The sequence below is a fragment of the Mixophyes fleayi genome, chromosome 8 (genome assembly GCF_038048845.1).
Source record: "Mixophyes fleayi isolate aMixFle1 chromosome 8, aMixFle1.hap1, whole genome shotgun sequence".
Taxonomy (NCBI): Eukaryota; Metazoa; Chordata; class Amphibia; order Anura; family Limnodynastidae; genus Mixophyes; species Mixophyes fleayi.
In genome coordinates this window covers 135,791,306-135,810,260 of record NC_134409.1, presented here as the reverse complement: position 1 = coordinate 135,810,260, position 18,955 = coordinate 135,791,306, and the positions used below count along the sequence as shown (strand labels likewise).

General features: G+C 44.1%; 2 protein-coding genes across 3 annotated transcripts; both read right to left on the bottom strand.

The window, feature by feature from the left end:
- Nucleotides 1–1,158: 1,158 nt before the first annotated feature.
- GHRL (ghrelin and obestatin prepropeptide) lies at nucleotides 1,159–10,526 on the bottom strand. 2 transcript variants are annotated; one of them, XM_075183725.1, is made up of 4 exons: nucleotides 7,261–10,526; nucleotides 2,636–2,749; nucleotides 1,586–1,697; nucleotides 1,159–1,289 (listed from the first exon to the last, which is right to left on the bottom strand). In XM_075183725.1, exons 1-4 carry the CDS (start codon nucleotides 7,372–7,374, stop codon nucleotides 1,270–1,272), a joined length of 360 nt encoding a protein of 119 aa, XP_075039826.1. In that variant the 5' UTR covers nucleotides 7,375–10,526; the 3' UTR covers nucleotides 1,159–1,269. The 2 variants fall into 2 exon arrangements, with proteins under 2 accessions (XP_075039826.1, XP_075039825.1); XM_075183724.1 differs by lacking the exon at nucleotides 1,159–1,289 and having other exon boundaries at nucleotides 1,370–1,697.
- A 676-nt stretch (nucleotides 10,527–11,202) lies between these two features.
- On the bottom strand, nucleotides 11,203–16,881 carry SEC13 (SEC13 homolog, nuclear pore and COPII component). The gene is made up of 9 exons (XM_075183740.1): nucleotides 16,732–16,881; nucleotides 16,359–16,403; nucleotides 15,676–15,791; nucleotides 15,333–15,484; nucleotides 14,733–14,866; nucleotides 14,427–14,560; nucleotides 13,957–14,077; nucleotides 13,731–13,877; nucleotides 11,203–12,025 (listed from the first exon to the last, which is right to left on the bottom strand). Exons 1-9 carry the CDS (start codon nucleotides 16,732–16,734, stop codon nucleotides 11,915–11,917), a joined length of 963 nt encoding a protein of 320 aa, XP_075039841.1. The 5' UTR covers nucleotides 16,735–16,881; the 3' UTR covers nucleotides 11,203–11,914.
- Nucleotides 16,882–18,955: the final 2,074 nt, after the last annotated feature.

Below are 18,955 nucleotides of genomic sequence, written 5' to 3'. Positions count from 1 at the left end.
CCAAACCCAGTCCTTGGGGCCCCCTAACAGTGCAGGTTTTCCAGGTGACCAGTGACATAATTCTACCACCTGTGGATCTGTTACATTGTATCAGTCAGTAATGATTACACCTGTGCTCCAGGAAGGAGATATGGAAAACATGCCCTGTTAGGCGTCCCTGAGGACTGGGTTTGGGTAACACTGCACTGAGAAGACTAATAGGCTCATTTTACAAACAGAACTGTTCTGTAACTCAGCGCGTTTGCTGGACACTTGTAAATACCCAAAGGCAGAGAAGATACAGAAGCTGTTTTAATTGCATAATGTTTGAAGACTGTTGGCGATTCCGCCTGATCCTCCTTCAATTACTGTCATTCTGTCGGAACACTCGGTATCTTGGCCGTAGGGAGGATTGTGACAGGATGGGCTTGTCCTGCCCCCATGTCTGTCAGTACGTATGAAGGTTCACTATCAGCTAGAAACCCATTGTCACCATTAGTTCTGCGTGGCCGTCCCCAGCTACTATCAGACTCTGGGGGTCAGCTACACTCCAGCATGGTGGTCCAGTTGTGTGGGAGTGTGACTACCGCTACCTGGAACCCCTTAAGCATCTGGGAAGTGTGTATAGCTGCTGCAGCACCTCTTTGCAGATTACTCTTCATTTTAAATACACCCACATGAACATGTACAGCACAGAACGCTGATCGCACAGTACAGTACATGTGCTCCTTCTTGAAACACATTAAAACAATTCTTGAAAAGGGATCCCATCCTCTGGTCCAATATGTCTTCTAATAGACCAGTGTTTCTCAGCTCCCGTCCTCAGGACCCCTAACAGTGCAGGCTTTCCAGGTGACAAGGGAAATAATTAGGATCACCTGTGGATCTGTTACAATGTATCAGTCAGTAATGAATACACCTGGGCTACAGCAAGGAGATATGGAAAACATGCACTGTTAGGCGTCCCTGAGGACTGGATTTGAGAAACACTTATAGACTGTCCCAGGGGTTTTCCACTTCTCTGTGGTGCATAGTGATGTAAAGCAGCTTTTTTGGGAGGGGGGAGGGGGGGTTCCTTGTTCTGCTAAAATATAATTGACATGGAGTTTTTTTTCTGTGACTAATTTACAAACTAACATGTTTACTCCTCAGATACCAGAAGATACAGTTTCTTGCTTGTAAACATTATTTTATTTCACAGTGATCTATGTAGGCGCAGAGACTGGCGGTACAGGGGGAAAGCGGCACCGGGGGGAGGGGCAGATTGTCGGCTTCATCTGTACTTTGTAGCTATTCAGCATTCTCAATATCTGGAAAGAGAAAAAGAGACGACGACATCTGAACCTGTCACCAAATCCTTTCTTCAGAGAGTATTAGAGCAGAAGTCACTTATTACATAGCTTTGGTTTGTTCTCTTTTATCTGCTACATTGGTAGTAAAATTACATATGTTGTTTCTTATATTATAATGGTATTATCTTCGCTTAGTAATAGAGGCCGTGCTGGACAATTGTCCTATCTAGGCTGTATCCTCTGCAGAAGACCTGGTGGGATAATGAAGAGTCGCACACAAACACATTCAGTTCTCCAGTGAATCATTGTTTTACCTTGAGATGATCCGAGAGAGAGGAATCCGATCACGGCGTCCTGGATGGCGGCTCTCTGCTCCTCGAATTGTTCCCGCGTCATTTTCAAATTAATGTCCAGGGGGATTTTAAACTGAAATGTAGAACATTTTAGCCACTTTTGTGGATTCAGTTAAGCTGGTTATACACAGGGAAGACGAGTTGACAGGTTGGTTGTTTTTGACTACATTGTCCTAACTTGTTCCTAATTTTGGAGCCAGAATGACAACGGTATAGCAGGTCATCTGATAACTGCAGTGGGTTTGTATTGTCAGCGGCTCTTTGTGATTCTGTTCAACCCGATAATCAGACAACTGGCTCTGTGCAGAGCAATGTGTGTAACCAAACTGGTGAAAAAATCAGGCTCTTGGACAGTGGTGCTGAATGGCTGAGACAATGCAATGACTACAGTCATTGTATTGTCCTAGAGTGCTGCAATACAGTCATTGCATTGTCCTGGTTAGAATGCTGTAGTACAGTCATTGCATTGTCCTGGTTAGAATGCTGCAGTACAGTCATTGCATTGTCCTAGTTAGAATGCTGCAGTACAGTCATTGTATTGTCCTAGTTAGAATGCTGCAGTACAATCAGTGCATTGTCCTAGTTAGAATGCTGCAGTACAGTCAGTGCATTGTCCTAGTTAGAATGCTGCAGTACAGTCATTGCATTGTCCTAGTTAGAATGCTGCAGTACAGTCATTGCATTGTCCTAGTTAGAATGCTGCAGTACAGTCATTGCATTGTCCTAGTTAGAATGCTGCAGTACAGTCATTGTATTGTCCTAGTTAGAATGCTGCAGTACAGTCATTGCATTGTTCTAGCTAGAGTGCTGCAGTACAGTCATTGCATTGTCCTAGTTAGAGTGCTATAGTACAGTCATTGCATTGTCCTAGTTAGAGTGCTGCAGTACAGTTATTGTATTGTCCTAGTTAGAATGCTGCAGTATAGTCATTGCATTGTTCTAGCTAGAGTGCTGCTGTAGTCATTGCATCCTGACATACAGGATATACTGAACATAACACAATATACAGACCCCAATCTCTCTCTGGTCTTCAGACAGCTCATCCGCTAGACTCTCCCAGGGGTCCTCTCCTACCTCTCTGCGGTTCATATTGTTGTAAAGCAGCTTTTTTGAGGGTTTCTTGCCCTGTTTAAATAGAACACATTAATATTTTTGTTTTGAGAGCAAATGTCATTTACAAAAAAATGTCAGAATTGCCTATAATTTATCTCTGTGCTTTAATATATTAAATGATCTATTTCCAATATATACCGATGTACAAACAATTCTACAATTTTATTGTTGAGGTAACTGTCCGAGGTTCAGAGAGCTGCGATACATCGTTGTCACTCGTCTCTGTGCTATAAGCCGGGGACTATCCAACAAGATAGGAGGCTCTCATGGATTTACTGCAAAAGTAGAACATTCATTCATTGAAGACAACACATGACATGAACTCACAAGTGATTGCTCTTTGTCTTGTGAATGACAAATATTTTCTGAATATTTACGTAATAAAGTTTTCAATGAAATTTTTTTTTTTTTTACATTGTTGCAAGATATACAGCAATTATTGTGTGTACGGACCTGTAGGGTTATTGCATGAAATTCCATCAGAATGAAAACTATTCATGTAAAAAAAAAATTAAACTATGTCTACTCTGTACTGAAAATAGAAAATGTATATTTATATGTTTTAAAAGAGACCTATCATGCAGCTTTGAAAAAAATATCTACCATTAACATTACAATGTACAGTTTATAACACAAACGCCATTATTGAGAAAAATCAGCTATAAAACTGCCCCCCCCCCCCCTCTACGTATACTTGCTGCTAGTGTAAGCGGAGATTCCTGTGACACGGAGCTCATGTGATCGTACACAGCCAATGTGCTGTAAGCTGGCAGCTGGATGATGTCAGGATGTTTCTCAGATGTGCACTGAGCATGCTCCTGCCAGTACATGGGAGGGTCACACTCTCAATAATACTCATGAATATTCATAGCTAGCTTCATGCAGACATGTAAAATAACTTCTATAGAAGAAACCATACAGATGTAACGTGTTGTCTGTGTCATGTGCAATTGTGTCCACTTATCTTACTGCCTTCATTCTAAAACTATCAAATTGAATTCACTTACATTGTCCAGACCGTCACTTCTAAATTTCCACGTCCACCACTGAATATTAGCAAATGCACTATTTCAGATGACTTACAGGCAGGTAAGCAATATAACAAATCAATGAGGAAGGCAAGTCAGATACTTGGTTACATAGGGAGAGGAATCAGTAGCAGAAAGAAAGAAGTAATAATGTCACTGTATAGGACATTGGTACGGCCTCATCTAGATACTGTGTTCAGTTCCGGAGGCCGTATCTCCAGAAGGATATAAATACATTAGAGACTGTACAAAGAAGGGCAACTAAAATGGTGCATGGTCAACAGCACAAAACTTACCTGGAGAGACTAAAAGATCTTAATATGTATAGTTTGGAGCAGAGAAGGGAACAGGGGACATGATAGAAACTTTCATATATATCAAGGGTTATAACAAGGTGCAGGAGGGGAACGTTCTACAAAGGAAGAGAAGTATTAGGACACGAGGACATGCACTGACACTGGGGGGAAGAGAAGTATTAGAACACAAGGACATGTACTGACACTGGGGGGAAGAGAAGTATTAGAACACAAGGACATGCACTGACACTGGGGGGAAGAGAAGTATTAGAACACGAGGACATGTACTGACACTGGGGGGGGAAGAGAAGTATTAGAACATGAGGACATGTACTGACACTGGGGGGAAGAGAAGTATTAGAACACGAGGACATGTACTGACACTGGGGGGAAGAGAAGTATTAGAACACGAGGACATGTACTGACACTGGGGGGGAAGAGAAGTATTAGAACACGAGGACATGTACTGACACTGGAGGTAAGAGAAGTATTAGGACACGAGGACATGCACTGACACTGGGGGGGAAGAGAAGTATTAGAACACAAGGACATGTACTGACACTGGGGGGAAGAGAAGTATTAGAACACGAGGACATGTACTGACACTGGGGGGGAAGAGAAGTATTAGAACATAAGGACATGTACTGACACTGGGGGGAAGAGAAGTATTAGAACACGAGGACATGCACTGACACTGGGGGGAAGAGAAGTATTAGAACACGAGGACATGTACTGACACTGGGGGAAGAGAAGTATTAGGACACGAGGACATGTACTGACACTGGGGGGAAGAGAAGTATTAGAACATGAGGACATGTACTGACACTGGAGGGAAGAGAAGTATTAGAACACAAGGACATGCACTGACACTGGGGGGAAGAGAAGTATTAGAACACGAGGACATGTACTGACACTGGGGGAAGAGAAGTATTAGGACACGAGGACATGTACTGACACTGGGGGGAAGAGAAGTATTAGGACACGAGGACATGTACTGACACTGGGGGAAGAGAAGTATTAGGACACGAGGACATGTACTGACACTGGGAGGAAGAGAAGTATTAGGACACGAGGACATGTACTGACACTGGGGGGGAAGAGAAGTATTAGGACACGAGGACATGTACTGACACTGGGGGAAGAGAAGTATTAGGACACGAGGACATGTACTGACACTGGGGGGAAGAGAAGTATTAGAACACGAGGACATGTACTGACACTGGGGGAAGAGAAGTATTAGGACACGAGGACATGTACTGACACTGGGGGGAAGAGAAGTATTAGGACACGAGGACATGTACTGACACTGGGGGAAGAGAAGTATTAGGACACGAGGACATGTACTGACACTGGGAGGAAGAGAAGTATTAGGACACGAGGACATGTACTGACACTGGGGGGGAAGAGAAGTATTAGGACACGAGGACATGTACTGACACTGGGGGGAAGAGAAGTATTAGAACACGAGGACATGTACTGACACTGGGGGGGAAGAGAAGTATTAGAACACGAGGACATGTACTGACACTGGGGGGAAGAGAAGTATTAGAACACGAGGACATGTACTGACACTGGGGGGAAGAGAAGTATTAGAACACGAGGACATGTACTGACACTGGGGGGAAGAAAAGTATTAGAACACGAGGACATGTACTGACACAGGGGGGAAGAGAAGTATTAGAACACGAGGACATGTACTGACACTGGGGGGAAGAGAAGTATTAGAACATGAGGACATGCACTGACACTGGGGGGAAGAGAAGTATTAGAACACGAGGACATGTACTGACACTGGGGGGAAGAGAAGTATTAGAACATGAGGACATGTACTGACACTGGGGGGAAGAGAAGTATTAGAACATGAGGACATGTACTGACACTGGGGGGAAGAGAAGTATTAGAACATGAGGACATGCACTGACACTGGGGGGAAGAGAAGTATTAGAACACGAGGACATGTACTGACACTGGGGGGAAGAGAAGTATTAGAACACGAGGACATGTACTGACACTGGGGGGAAGAGAAGTATTAGAACACGAGGACATGTACTGACACTGGGGGGAAGAGAAGTATTAGAACATGAGGACATGCACTGACACTGGGGGGAAGAGAAGTATTAGAACACGAGGACATGTACTGACACTGGGGGGAAGAGAAGTATTAGAACACGAGGACATGCACTGACACTGGGGGGGAGAGAAGTATTAGATCACGAGGACATGTACTGACACTGGGGGGAAGAGAAGTATTAGAACACGAGGACATGTACTGACACTGGGGGGAAGAGAAGTATTAGAACACGAGGACATGTACTGACACTGGGGGGGGGAAGAGAAGTATTAGAACACGAGGACATGTACTGACACTGGGGGGGAGAGAAGTATTAGAACACGAGGACATGCACTGACACTGGGGGGAAGAGAAGTATTAGAACACGAGGACATGTACTGACACTGGGGGGAAGAGAAGTATTAGAACACGAGGACATGTACTGACACTGGGGGGAAGAGAAGTATTAGAACATGAGGACATGTACTGACACTGGGGGGAAGAGAAGTATTAGAACATGAGGACATGTACTGACACTGGGGGGAAGAGAAGTATTAGAACACGAGGACATGTACTGACACTGGGGGGAAGAGATGTATTAGAACACGAGGACATGTACTGACACTGGGGGAAGAGAAGTATTAGGACACGAGGACATGTACTGACACTGGGGGGAAGAGAAGTATTAGGACACAAGGACATGTACTGACACTGGGGGGAAGAGAAGTATTAGAACACGAGGACATGTACTGACACTGGGGGGAAGAGAAGTATTAGAACATGAGGACATGTACTGACACTGGGGGGAAGAGAAGTATTAGAACATGAGGACATGTACTGACACTGGGGGGAAGAGAAGTATTAGAACATGAGGACATGTACTGACACTGGGGGGAAGAAGGGTCAGAGGAAATGTGAGGAAAAACTACTTCACAGAAAGGGTAGTGGATAAGTAGAATATTCTCCATCAGAGGTGGTAGAGGCTGATACAGTAGAGCAGTTTAAACATGCTTGGGATAGACATAAGGATCAAATAGTGTTGAAGTTACCATAGGTTAATAAAACAACGAGCAGACTAGATGGGCCAAGTGGTTCGTATCTGCCGTCAAAATCTGTTTCAAATAGATACGATGGTGTGTGTCCTCTTACCGCGTTTTTCTGCATATCAGCCGGACTCAGAAAGCTCGATCCGGCCTCCGCACCCTCCGACCACAGAAGACAGAACAGGACGACCCCACAGACGGCGACTTTACCCCACAGCATCGTTCAGATTCCCTGAGGATCCAATGTAGGTCTGTGAAATGGAGAAGTGTGTCACTCATCAGTTAGGGTCGTAGTGAGCGGACCTGATCCAGCCCCAGATCGCCCTCCGGAGAGGATCAGTGACTTACATTGAGCAACTAATAAGGAACAGATAATCTCTGTCCGGCTCCTACATATTTATAGGAACGCTGAATGCGTCTAAATCAGATTTATTTGGAATGTCACATAAGGCGTCACCGTTTTATCACCCAAGAAACGAAATCTGATGGAAATCCAATACAAGACGAGAGTTCTAACACGGCGCAGTGTTGTCTATGCACGTTGGAATGTAGTTTGTCTCGTCTGCGTCTTTTAGATGGAAATGTTTGTGGTCGACATTGGTGGCCCAAGAGACAGAGGAGCCTTTACTTTGCGGTCGTTACTCTGTTTGCATTTGTAAGATAACGCTTGCAGGATAAGGGCTAATATTCAGGACTCCTTCCTCTATCGATCTCTTTTGTTTGCAATGTCTTATACTTGACCGATAAGAGATCAGTTTCTGGGGAGTACGTGGTATGTTTACACAGTTGGGAGACGTAGAGTGAACGTGTCATGATATTTATTTCCACAGTTACACACCTGTCATTCTCTGGCCTGAAACACTATTTGTAGGAATGTATCTTATCAATGCAGACTGCACGGGTGAGATCCAGGGTCCATTGTGATATTCGAGCCGGTATTGAGATATTGGCTTAGCCCACAAATCAGCTGCTTCAGTCGTGGGCTTCATGGATGTCAATAGTTCACATCGAATTGACAAGTTGTATTAGAAGATTGGTTCGGTCCATTATAAAGTAACTCAGTGATTGCACTGGACACCATACTTGAGAGAAAGCAACAAAGCAGAGGTCTATAAAGGACACTAGAAGTTCAAACTGAATAACAAACAATAATAAAGTAGAATTTTATCGCAGCCCCTCAACCCTCAGACTCCTGACTCTCATCATTATAACAAAATACTCTGTCACGCCTATAATAAATATTTAGACATAACATAATAATTAGTTGTTAGTTAGAGGATACCCTCTAAGGAAGGTTGCTCAACCAGATAAGTTATGAGCTCAGAACTGAACATAGTAATTAAAATTACCCACAAAGTCCCGGATGCAGATGGTGGGGGGACCTAATGGTGGAACGCGTGACGAATTGAATCGGACCAGGCGGTAATGTCAGGAGGGGAGCAGAGAAAACCAAAGGTTTATGTTATTACATTATGTTATGTACATGGGCCTAGATAATTGTGGGCATCCGACACATAGTGAGACGACATCACCGAAGGCACCTAATATACAGGACAGGAAGCGTCGTCGACGATGGAAGTTTCCCCAGAAACCAGAGGAATGACTTCAGATTCTGCAACTTCTAAATGCATCAGTAAAATCTACGTTATGCTGACAAGATTTTGGATCTATGAAGACTACTCCAATCACGGGTGTTTCCTCTCCCGCTTTCTTCTGAGCTTTTAGAAGACTGGAGTAATAATGTATTGTTTTATTTTACTGAGGGTTGGTCGACTTGGTGGATATTACGGATTTAAAGTAGGATTGCTTGATGGAAGAGGGGGCAGTATAGTAAGAAAACAGGATAAATTTGTAATGGAGGAAGATGTTTCCAATTTGCACTCAGCAGTGCAGGAGCAATTTTGCAGGTGGCGAGTCCGTTTCGTGCCAGGGTTAGGATCGTTAGAGACCATGTTAGCGGGAGCTGTATTTTCTAGGACTGAGTGTTGTAGAAGAAGAGAGAGAAGAGTGAGGCTGAGAAGAGGATTGGGTCAATGCCATTTATCTGTTGCTGGTTGCAGATTGATTTGGCTCCGGGTAGGGGGGGTACATCTGGCAAAGTGAGGTAGAAGGTGAAGGGTTGTGGTCAGAGAGGAGGAATAGAACATTTGAGAAGTTGGACGTAGCGAGGAGATGGGAGAACACAATGTCCTAAGAGTGTCCAATATGATGGTTGGAAGAGTAGGTCTACAAATTAGGATTGTTGACGATCATGTTGAAATCCCACAGAATGAGTGGGTAGGTTCAGTGGAAAGGAAGGAAGAGAGGCGGTGGTTATGGAACTTAGAAATGGACCGAGGGGTCGATAGATAGATATCTGCAATGCAGAGGTTGAGTGAAGAGGCGTTTGGTATAGACTTAAAAGGAGAGGAAGGGTTCCGGGGAAGAATGACATGAAAGGATCAGCTAGGAGACAGTAGGAAGCCTATTCCAACACTTGATCAACTGGTGGAGGATTATGAGTGAAGGGAAGACCCCCTTCCCTATAAGAGAGGGCTTTAGAGGAAGCAGTGTCAGAGAGATGGATCCAGGTGTCATTAATAGTAGCAGACTGAAGGAGTGAGAGGAAGAGACTTTATATGCTGCAAAGCTGGCGTTCCAGAGTGCACAGGAAAAGGTCCAACAGCAGAGATGGTAATGAGGCTGGAGTTTGTTTTTGGGAAATACTGTGGTACTTGCACATATATTGGGGATTGTGTGGGGTCCAGCAGGATGAGGGAGCTGTATGGGTGAGAGGGTAGTACCAGTGAGTGTAGGCTAGGGGCCAATGACGATGCAGGGAGCAGATTGTGGTTTGTGGCCGCTGTGTTCGCAGTACAATTTACCAAAAACCTAAACTGGAGGTAGAAGTGATGATGATAAATTGGTGATGATAGTTGTGTTCTGAGCCGCTCAAATGTGTGGAGCTCAGCGGATCGTTATTACACTATTTGTTCTCTGGTTTTCCTGTGTTATGTTCTGATTGTAAAGAACATGTTCAAGAAACAACCGATAGATAAACCCTGAATGTAACAATGACGGTACATAATTACTATAATGCTCCTATAGTACCATTTACTCAGTACAGCTCCGCAGAAGATTCTATTTTCATAAATCAAAGATGTAATTATTCCCAGGAAAATCTATTCTGTATCTCAAGTCACTTGTTGGATTAATACGAAAACAAAATAGAACAACTAGCAGCAATGTGTGACCTGTTAACATCACGTTTAAAAAAAAAGAAAGAAACGGTTTCATTTTCTTGTGCTCATCTTATAGGAGCATCAAAACCATCATGGCCACGAGGACAACAAAGGCTGATGGATGAATAGATCCCTGTTCACATTCTCAGGTTTGGTGCTATATACCTCAGCCTAACACTTGACATCTACTTGGATTTTTACAAGACAGACGTGGTAGCACGGTGGCTCAGTGGTTAGCACTTCTGCCTCACAGCACTGGGGTCATGAGTTCAATTTCCAACCATGGCCTTATCTGTGTGGAGTTTGTATGTTCTCCCTGTGTTTGCATGGGTTTCCTCCCACACTCCAAAAACATACTGGTAGGTTAATTGGCTGCTATCAAAATTGACGTGTGTGTGTCTGTGTGTGTGTTAGGGGAATTTAGACTGTAAGCTCCAATGGGGCAGGGACTGATGTAAATGAGTTCTCTGTACAGCGCTGCGGAATCAGTGACACTATATAAATAAATGATGAAGTAGAATTTACGATACATAAACTAAATAAAAAATAGAATCTTCAAAATAGGATTTAAAAATTGTTGTGTACATTCAAACGTAGTTACATTTCACTAGTATGTATCTAACGGGAAAATATGGCATACATTTTATTACCTCTTGTTTGGTTCTGAATCCAATTTTTAATGCAGTGCAGTACCCTCTCTTACCCTACAGGGGGCACATTTGTACTTCAGCTAAATCTCTAGAACGTAGGTAAAAGTCGCACCTGACCAGGAAAATCACAAAAGGTCACACGTACATCTGTCATTTTCAAGCCACCAACACTGGTAGTATTATAATAACTTTATATTTTATTCCAACAAGTTTTTCCCCTCCAATAATTAAACAAAAAATTGCTGAGGCACAAACAGGGTAAACTGCTAAAATGGTCATCATTAGTAATATCGGTGAGGGATGTACTTTGTACATCGTTGTGAACTGGAGTCTAATCTGCACTGGAACGTCCCCATAGATTGCAGGAAAGCCGCGTCCTGGGATTACCAAATGTTATTTTCATTTACTAGTAATGGCAGAACATGTATAAAATCATATTGGTGTAAACTATGAATTAGGTCATCATATACCCATTACTAGAGCTAGGAAACACCTCAAAAAATTCAGCCTGCAAAATGGCGGCTTCCGCTAAGTCTCCGGGCGCACTATACACCTTATAGTTACATTATCTCAGAGATAGGGACATTTAAAGCAATAAGCTCCTTTAAGATTCGTTATGTTTGCATATAACCAGTTAATCAAATAACCACTAACTTTATGTATAAACGATTTAACTTTTAATTTCCCAAGAAGCTGCTCCGTTTGTCACAATGATTAGGAACAAAACAGCAAACTGCTCAGAAATCATAAAATCCCACATTTCTGGTGTCAGAGCGCTGTGTCGCAGGGGGAGGAGTTAGTAACGATCATGTGCAAACTGTCCTGGTGGGAAGGGCCCCTCTGCTGACCGCTCGTAGGACGTTCATCGTCTGGAGTCACCAGAGAGAGGTCACTGCTCGTTCTGTTGTCCGTCTGTCACCGCCGACACAGCGCCTTGTCCCTTGTTTACATCGCTGATCAACGCCCACTGTCCGTCCACCGACTCCTTCCACAGGGTCACCTGCAGGCAGGACAAGAAGGTCTTAAAACAGCAGAGGGAAAAGGCCAGGTTGACCGTACACAGCGGAGGCGGCCATATTATAGGCTGAGACAATAAACAACAATCACATCTGACTGCAGGTTACAGCGGCACCATGGAGGTACAGGCTGAATACAATTCAATTTGGGCCTCAGTCACGTCACTGGTTCTTAGTGAACTGAAGGTCGAATTCTCATGAATCTTGGCTTCTGCCTCCACGGGGTGTAATTAAACAGCCGCGTTTGAAGGGATCAACCCAACAGAACATATCACACGCTTCCTACCCACTGATGTCACCAAAACGCTCATCCGTTCTCCGATAATCTCCCGTCTTGGTTACTGCAACCTCCTCCGTCTCATTCCTCTTCAGTCCATACTCCATGCCGCAGCCCGACTAATCTTCCTCTCCCGACGGCCTACATCTGCCTCCCCTCTCTATCAAGCAAGCACTGGATCCCCCTTTGTTACAGAATCCTCTTCCAGCTCCTCACCTTCCCCTACAAAGCCCTCTCTAACTCCTCTGTTGTCCGCTCTTGCTCATCTCTCCCTTCTGATTTCTAGTCCCCTTACTCTGACTCCCCTCTTTGTGTTTCCTACCCCTTCTCATTAGATTGTAAGCTCCCGCGAGCAGGGCTCTCTAATCCACGTATCCTTCTCTTCCTGTGACCTCTGCCTTCAGCTCCCCAGCCTCACTTTCCCCCCACTGGACTTGGTTCCTGTCCTTGGTTCTCCTCTTCGCCCTGGCCTTCCCATCACCATCACTCCCTCTCATCCTGTTAGTCCGCCCACACAGCTGTGCACAGGCTCAGCTTTAACTCACTCCCCACCTCTCCTTCTTCCCTTCTAAGTGTTCTAGAATCCACCGATACCTCTTTGCCCTGCGCACCTGTCCTCAGCCGAGTAGTTTTATTTGCACTGTGTGTTTATACTGCCCTGTATGTTCTGTCTTGTCCTATGCTCTACGTACGGTGCTACAGACCCTTTGTGGCACCATATAAATAAAAGATATAGATATTATATCCCGATCTTAGAAGCCTGTCCTTTATTTAATATACTTTCCGAATATACCAATAGTCAAATGTCCTAGATTCAACAAGACAACCAAATATAATCCATAGCAATTCAAAAAGGGTGTAAGTGCAGACGTGTCCCACCAAAAAAAAAGAAAAAAGGAGATTACAGCATTATAACTTTACATCCTTGTACCCACTTCATGTATATGTTCTACCTTTTCTATATTCTGATAAATACACATAAAAGTAAAACATATAGTCAAAGAAAATGTACCCAGATTGTGCACCTTGTCTAAGCCACCTTCATGCGCTGCTTCCTGTACTAAATGGATAATGATGGCTGAATAAAGACTAGAAGGAGGAATAGTTGTAATAGACTAGACGCTGCAATTCTGGGACGATCGAACATGTAGCTCTGGGCTGATGATCTAGTCCAGTGTTGGCTCACCTGTGACACTCCAGGTGTTGTGAAACTACAAGTCCCAGCATACCCGTCCAGAAATAAGCTGCTATATATTGGCAAAGCATGCTGGGACTTGTAGTTTCATAAACACCTGGAGAGTCACAGGTTAGCCAACACTGATCTAGTCGGAACACACAACATTCCCTATAATAGAGAACACTGTATGAGGATGACGATGGCAGCAGGACGCCGCGGTAAGCAGGACACGCACCTTGTTATCGCCCCCAGACACCGCCAGGATGTTCGCCGTGATGGACCAGCTGACGTGCCAGACGACATCATTAAATTTGTGCAGAAGTTTCGGGTTCCAGTTGTTACTGGCCGGATCATCACACGTCCAGATGTAAACTCTGCCGTCCTGTAAGAACACGTCGGTGGGTTATACCTGCGACGCTATATGGCGGTGACGACTTGACTCATCGCCTGTCTGTGTGTACCTGAGAGCAGCTGGCGATGGTGCTTGTAGGGAGACCAATAGAGGGCGCCCAAGCCACATCCCGCACCCAGTCACTGTGTGCCTCCAGCTTCTGATCTTCTTTCCACTGTCCGTCGTCCTCCCTGTAACCACAGCCAGCGGATTCATCAACATTCTTGTTTTACACTACTGCTAAAATATAAACGTAACACCATCTGAATCAATCATGTTACTATAATTATATTAAACATGTTAGCCGGTAGATTTCAGTCCTTGAAGAGGTTATCAGGCCACTGGTTGAGATCTGAACAGACATCACAAAAGCAGAATCTCAATACTCAATATATTTACACACCGGAGGCTCTTGCATGACAGATATAATTTTGTTTGACAGGGAGGAAGATAAATTCAGCATCACCCACAGCCCACTGGTCAGGATCCCAGGTAGATGTCGTAGGAGTTAGATATTGCTGGGACAGCTCTCGGACTTACCTCCAGATTTTTACAAGGTTGTCACAGCCGCCGGAGACGAATCTCTTGATGTAGTTGGGCCTCTGCCCAGAAGGCTGATCCACCAGACTGCCGGGGACCACGGAAGGAGCCCAGCTGACAGCATTACACCCGATCTAAGTGTATCAAGAATAAACGGAGAAACAAAATTACCAACCGGAACCCACAAGATGAGATTCCCCGCAATAATGTATCTCCTGTATATGCGTACTTATGGTCGCAATAATTTACTTAACAAGAGTGGCTGAAAACCTCCCAGATCCCCTAGACAGGCGTTTCTGGGCTCACCGTGTGCGCGTTGCTGATCTTTTTAACATCCCAGGGACCATCTCCCGTGTATGTGAGCAGAGATATGGCTCCATCTGAGCTGCCACACGCCAACATCAGTCCAAAGTCATGGGGGGCCCAGCACACGGAGTTCACTGCAACAGAGAACAGGCAGTGTATGGGGCTGCATTCAATCATCATTAAACTATTTTATCACAAGTAACCTCTCTCAGAAGCAAAGTTTTAAAGTGGGTATCAACTGCATCTATTCACTGCTGGTCTTCAAATGGGCAAATGAAACTGCTGAGGATGGTAGGTGTGTACTGACTGCAGCTCCTTATTGGACAGGTCCCGAGTCCATCCACCTAGGTGTCACATTAATCACACCCCTCCTACCTTACCAGCTTGATTGCTTAGGGGAGGAGAAAGTGCTTCAGTGAACAAGGTTACAGCTCCTCCCTCTAATCATTGGCTCAGTGTTGGCTAGAATAAGATAACAATGGAGGTTCTGGGCAGTTTCCTACTCTAGCAGTGATGCTAATAGATACGGATACAGTCCTTGATGTAAATGTTGGGCTCTCACACAGATGTTGTTGCTGGTAGTCAGACAAGGCCCATTACCTGAAGAGTCATGGCCGGTGTATTCGTATGTCTTCTCCCAAGTCCCATTTTCTTCTTTCCAGATGATAACTTTCCTGTCATAAGAGCAAGATGCCAGAACATTGCCATACATAGGGTGCGCCCAGGCCACCTGCCAAACGGGTCCCTCATGTCTGAAACATAAAGTCATATATTAAGAATATGGACGTATTCTGTAATGCAGTTTCTGGGGCTCCTATGTTGTGAGTGATGCCAGCAACGTAGGGTCTACATGGAAGCAGCATTTGTTTTGGGGTAATTTACAATAGACTGTTCTTTGCTAAACCATGACTTATGGAAACGAGTCACACACACACACACTTACCCCCGCAGATCAGCTATCAGCATCTGTCCTCCGTTCTTTACGTCAAAGATCTTCACCGATCTGTCAGAGGAGCATGTGGCAAGACGTGTGCCATAATAATCCATCTGAGCGTCATGCTAGGGACAACAGACAGTAATTATAGACAGAAGAAAAAGCCCTGATCTTATCTACATGCAACGCGCCCCCAAACCTACAACACCGGTTTCTAATAACTTCACAAACATGTAAACATATAGATACTGTATATGTGTATTATGTATATATATATTTATGATAAAGAGAAGATCTGTGGACTCCCTGTCAAAAAGCCTATTGAAGAACACAGCAGAAAGAAAAACATCAAGTGTACATAGAAAGACATCAAGTGTACATATAAAGCAGCGAGCCCCCTAACCGCCGTCACTGACTACACTGCGCAAGTCCCTCTGGTACACCGAACATCAGCGACAAGAAACCGAATGATCTTTAAAAGGGTGTCATCATACAGTACAGACTATGCATGCTGGCATTTGTAGTCCCCCCCCACCAAAGTACCTACTGCATGCCAGGTTTGTTAAATATGCAAGAGAGACATAATGATTCTTAGTAATATTTAAGCACTAATAAAAAAAAACAACTCTCTAAGAGCAACAGAGTTATGTAGAGAAATGAGAACAGATAAAAGTGTCAGTTTTACTACTTACAATCATGTCCTCGTGTGAGGTGTCCACGGTGTTTATTACAGATACCTGTGATATAGACAGAAAAGTCACATAGGTTGCACTCAGTAATAGCAAAAATAAAAATGAATAAAGTACATTCTGGTCAGACTTAGCCTTAAAGGTCTGATTATAGCCTGCTTCTCCTACTTATCCTGTTGGTGCATTAAACTGCACATAGCTATATATATATATATATATATATATATATATATATATATAGATAATTATTATTATAGCACAGGACAGGAAGACAACAACAACAACGCCCATCATGGTCCCTGCCCCCAGGTAGATGAGGCTGGGGCTCTGCACAGGGCTCTGGGGAAGGAGATGATGGCGGACCCGGAGCACTGACCATGGCGGCTGTTCCTGGGGGTCTCTCCGCCGTGTAGCTCGGTCTGGGCCCCGCTCAGACGCTTCTCTCTCTCCCGCAGACAGACGTGGCAGCTCCCGGCGGCTCCTGTAGAGTCAGACAACCAGCACTTCCGGTGGAGCAGCGCTGCTTCCGCCCCGGGGGGAACAGAAGATCGGCGACAAAGGTTCCGTCTACATGACAGGTTATACCAAATATTTCCCCTTCCCTCCTATTCCCTCCTATTCTCTTCATGTCATTATTATATATATTAACATCATAAACACATAGATGGGGACTATATACTGTATGGACAAGGCGAAGGAAAGTCAGGGACATCATGGAAGCATTTATCATATCAAATCCATAAATATACAGTATTATATATCCATGCATTACACAATTTGACAGACATAGTTTTGTGTGGATGAGGCAAGCATAGCCCAATCTGATGGCCAATATACAAAGCACGCACAATCTGACGGCTAGTACACAAAGCACAACTCAATCTGATGGTTAGTTAGTATAATAAGTACATCCTAATTTAGTAGCTAGTATACAAAGCACACCCCAATCTGATGGCTAGCACACAAAGCACACCATAATCTGATGGCTAGTATAAAATGCACACTTCAATCTGGTGGCTAGTATATAAAGCACACCCCAATCTAGTGGCTAGTATACAAAGCACACCCCGATCTGATGGCTGGTATACAAAGCACACCCCAATCTAGTGGCTAGTATACAAAGCACACCCCAATCTAGTGGCTAGTATACAAAGCACACCCCAATCTAGTGGCTAGTATACAAAGCACACCCCAATCTAGTGGCTAGTATACAAAGCACACTGCAATCTAGTGGCTAGTATACAAAGCACACTGCAATCTAGTGGCTAGTATACAAAGCACACCCTAATCTAGTGGCTAGTATACAAAGCACACCCCAATCTAGTGGCTAGTATACAAAGCACACCCCAATCTAGTGGCTAGTATACAAAGCACACCCCAATCTAGTGGCTAGTATACAAAGCACACTGCAATCTAGTGGCTAGTATACAAAGCACACCCTAATCTAGTGGCTAGTATACAAAGCACACCCCAATCTAGTGGCTAGTATACAAAGCACACCCCAATCTAGTGGCTAGTATACAAAGCACACCCCAATCTAGTGGCTAGTATACAAAGCACACCCCCAATCTAGTGGCTAGTATACAAAGCACACTGCAATCTAGTGGCTAGTATACAAAGCACACCCCAATCTAGTGGCTAGTATACAAAGCACACCCTAATCTAGTGGCTAGTATACAAAGCACCCCTCAATCTGATGGCTGGTATACAAAGCACACCCCAATCTAGTGGCTAGTATGCAAAGTACACCCCAGTCTAGTGGCTAGTATGCAATGCACGTCCTAATCTGATAGCTAGTATACAATACAAACTCCAATCTGATGGCTAATACAGACAGCAGATCCCAGTCTTGGTGGACTACTATTCCTAGTAGCTTCTATAAAAACAGGCTAAATATCATGGTGGCTGGTATACAGAACATATAGCAATTCTGGTGGCTAGTGTAAGGAGTAGACCTGTCATTTACATGCCTGGAAAGTAAACAATTCGATTCCTGCAGTGTAAACCAGTCTGTTATCTGATAACTGTACAAAGTCGAGTAGGATAGAAAAAAGATAAACTTCTCTACAGATGTCACCCTGACAAGTCCCAGAGAGGCCACCGTTCACCCCAGCAATGGGCTCACTTCTAACGTCTGCAGCGTCTCTCACCGGTCCCTGGCTCTATCACTGGGCTACAAGGTGCAGATCTGACTCATCGGGGTATATTTACTAAACTGCAAGGTTTGAAAAAGTGGAGATGTTGCCTATAGCAACCAATCAGATTCTAGCTGTCATTTGGTAGAATGCAATAACTAAATGAAAGCTAGAATCTGATTGGTTGCTATAGGCAACATTTCCATTTTTTCAAGCCCGTAGGTTAGTAAATATACCCCCATTGTAGCAGTCTTGAAATAAAGATGGCTTATGCCCAAGGGGTGAATTCATGGAAACAGCATAGAAGAAAGTGTGTATGGCCAGAGTGATTATAGAGAATAAAAATAATATATATCTGGATAAAAGACTATGCTTTATCTGCATAACGTCCTCAGATTGTAAAGTTTCAGCAAGCAGCCCCCTCACGTCTTTTGTCCCATTGCTTGTTACTGTCTTGTTATTTAT

Coding starts and splice junctions, on each gene's coding strand:
- GHRL (XM_075183724.1), bottom strand. CDS start 7,374: ATGCTGTGGGGTAAAGTCGCCGTCTGTGGGGTCGTCCTGTTCTGTCTT. Junction 2,750..7,260: donor CTGATATGCAGAAAAACGCG/GTAAGAGGACAC, acceptor CTATTTAAACAG/GGCAAGAAACCCTCAAAAAA. Junction 1,698..2,635: donor AAGACCAGAGAGAGATTGGG/GTCTGTATATTG, acceptor TCTACATTTCAG/TTTAAAATCCCCCTGGACAT.
- SEC13 (XM_075183740.1), bottom strand. Junction 14,561..14,732: donor AGATCAGCAACGCGCACACG/GTGAGCCCAGAA, acceptor TGATACACTTAG/ATCGGGTGTAATGCTGTCAG. Junction 13,878..13,956: donor CCATCGCCAGCTGCTCTCAG/GTACACACAGAC, acceptor GTGTTCTTACAG/GACGGCAGAGTTTACATCTG.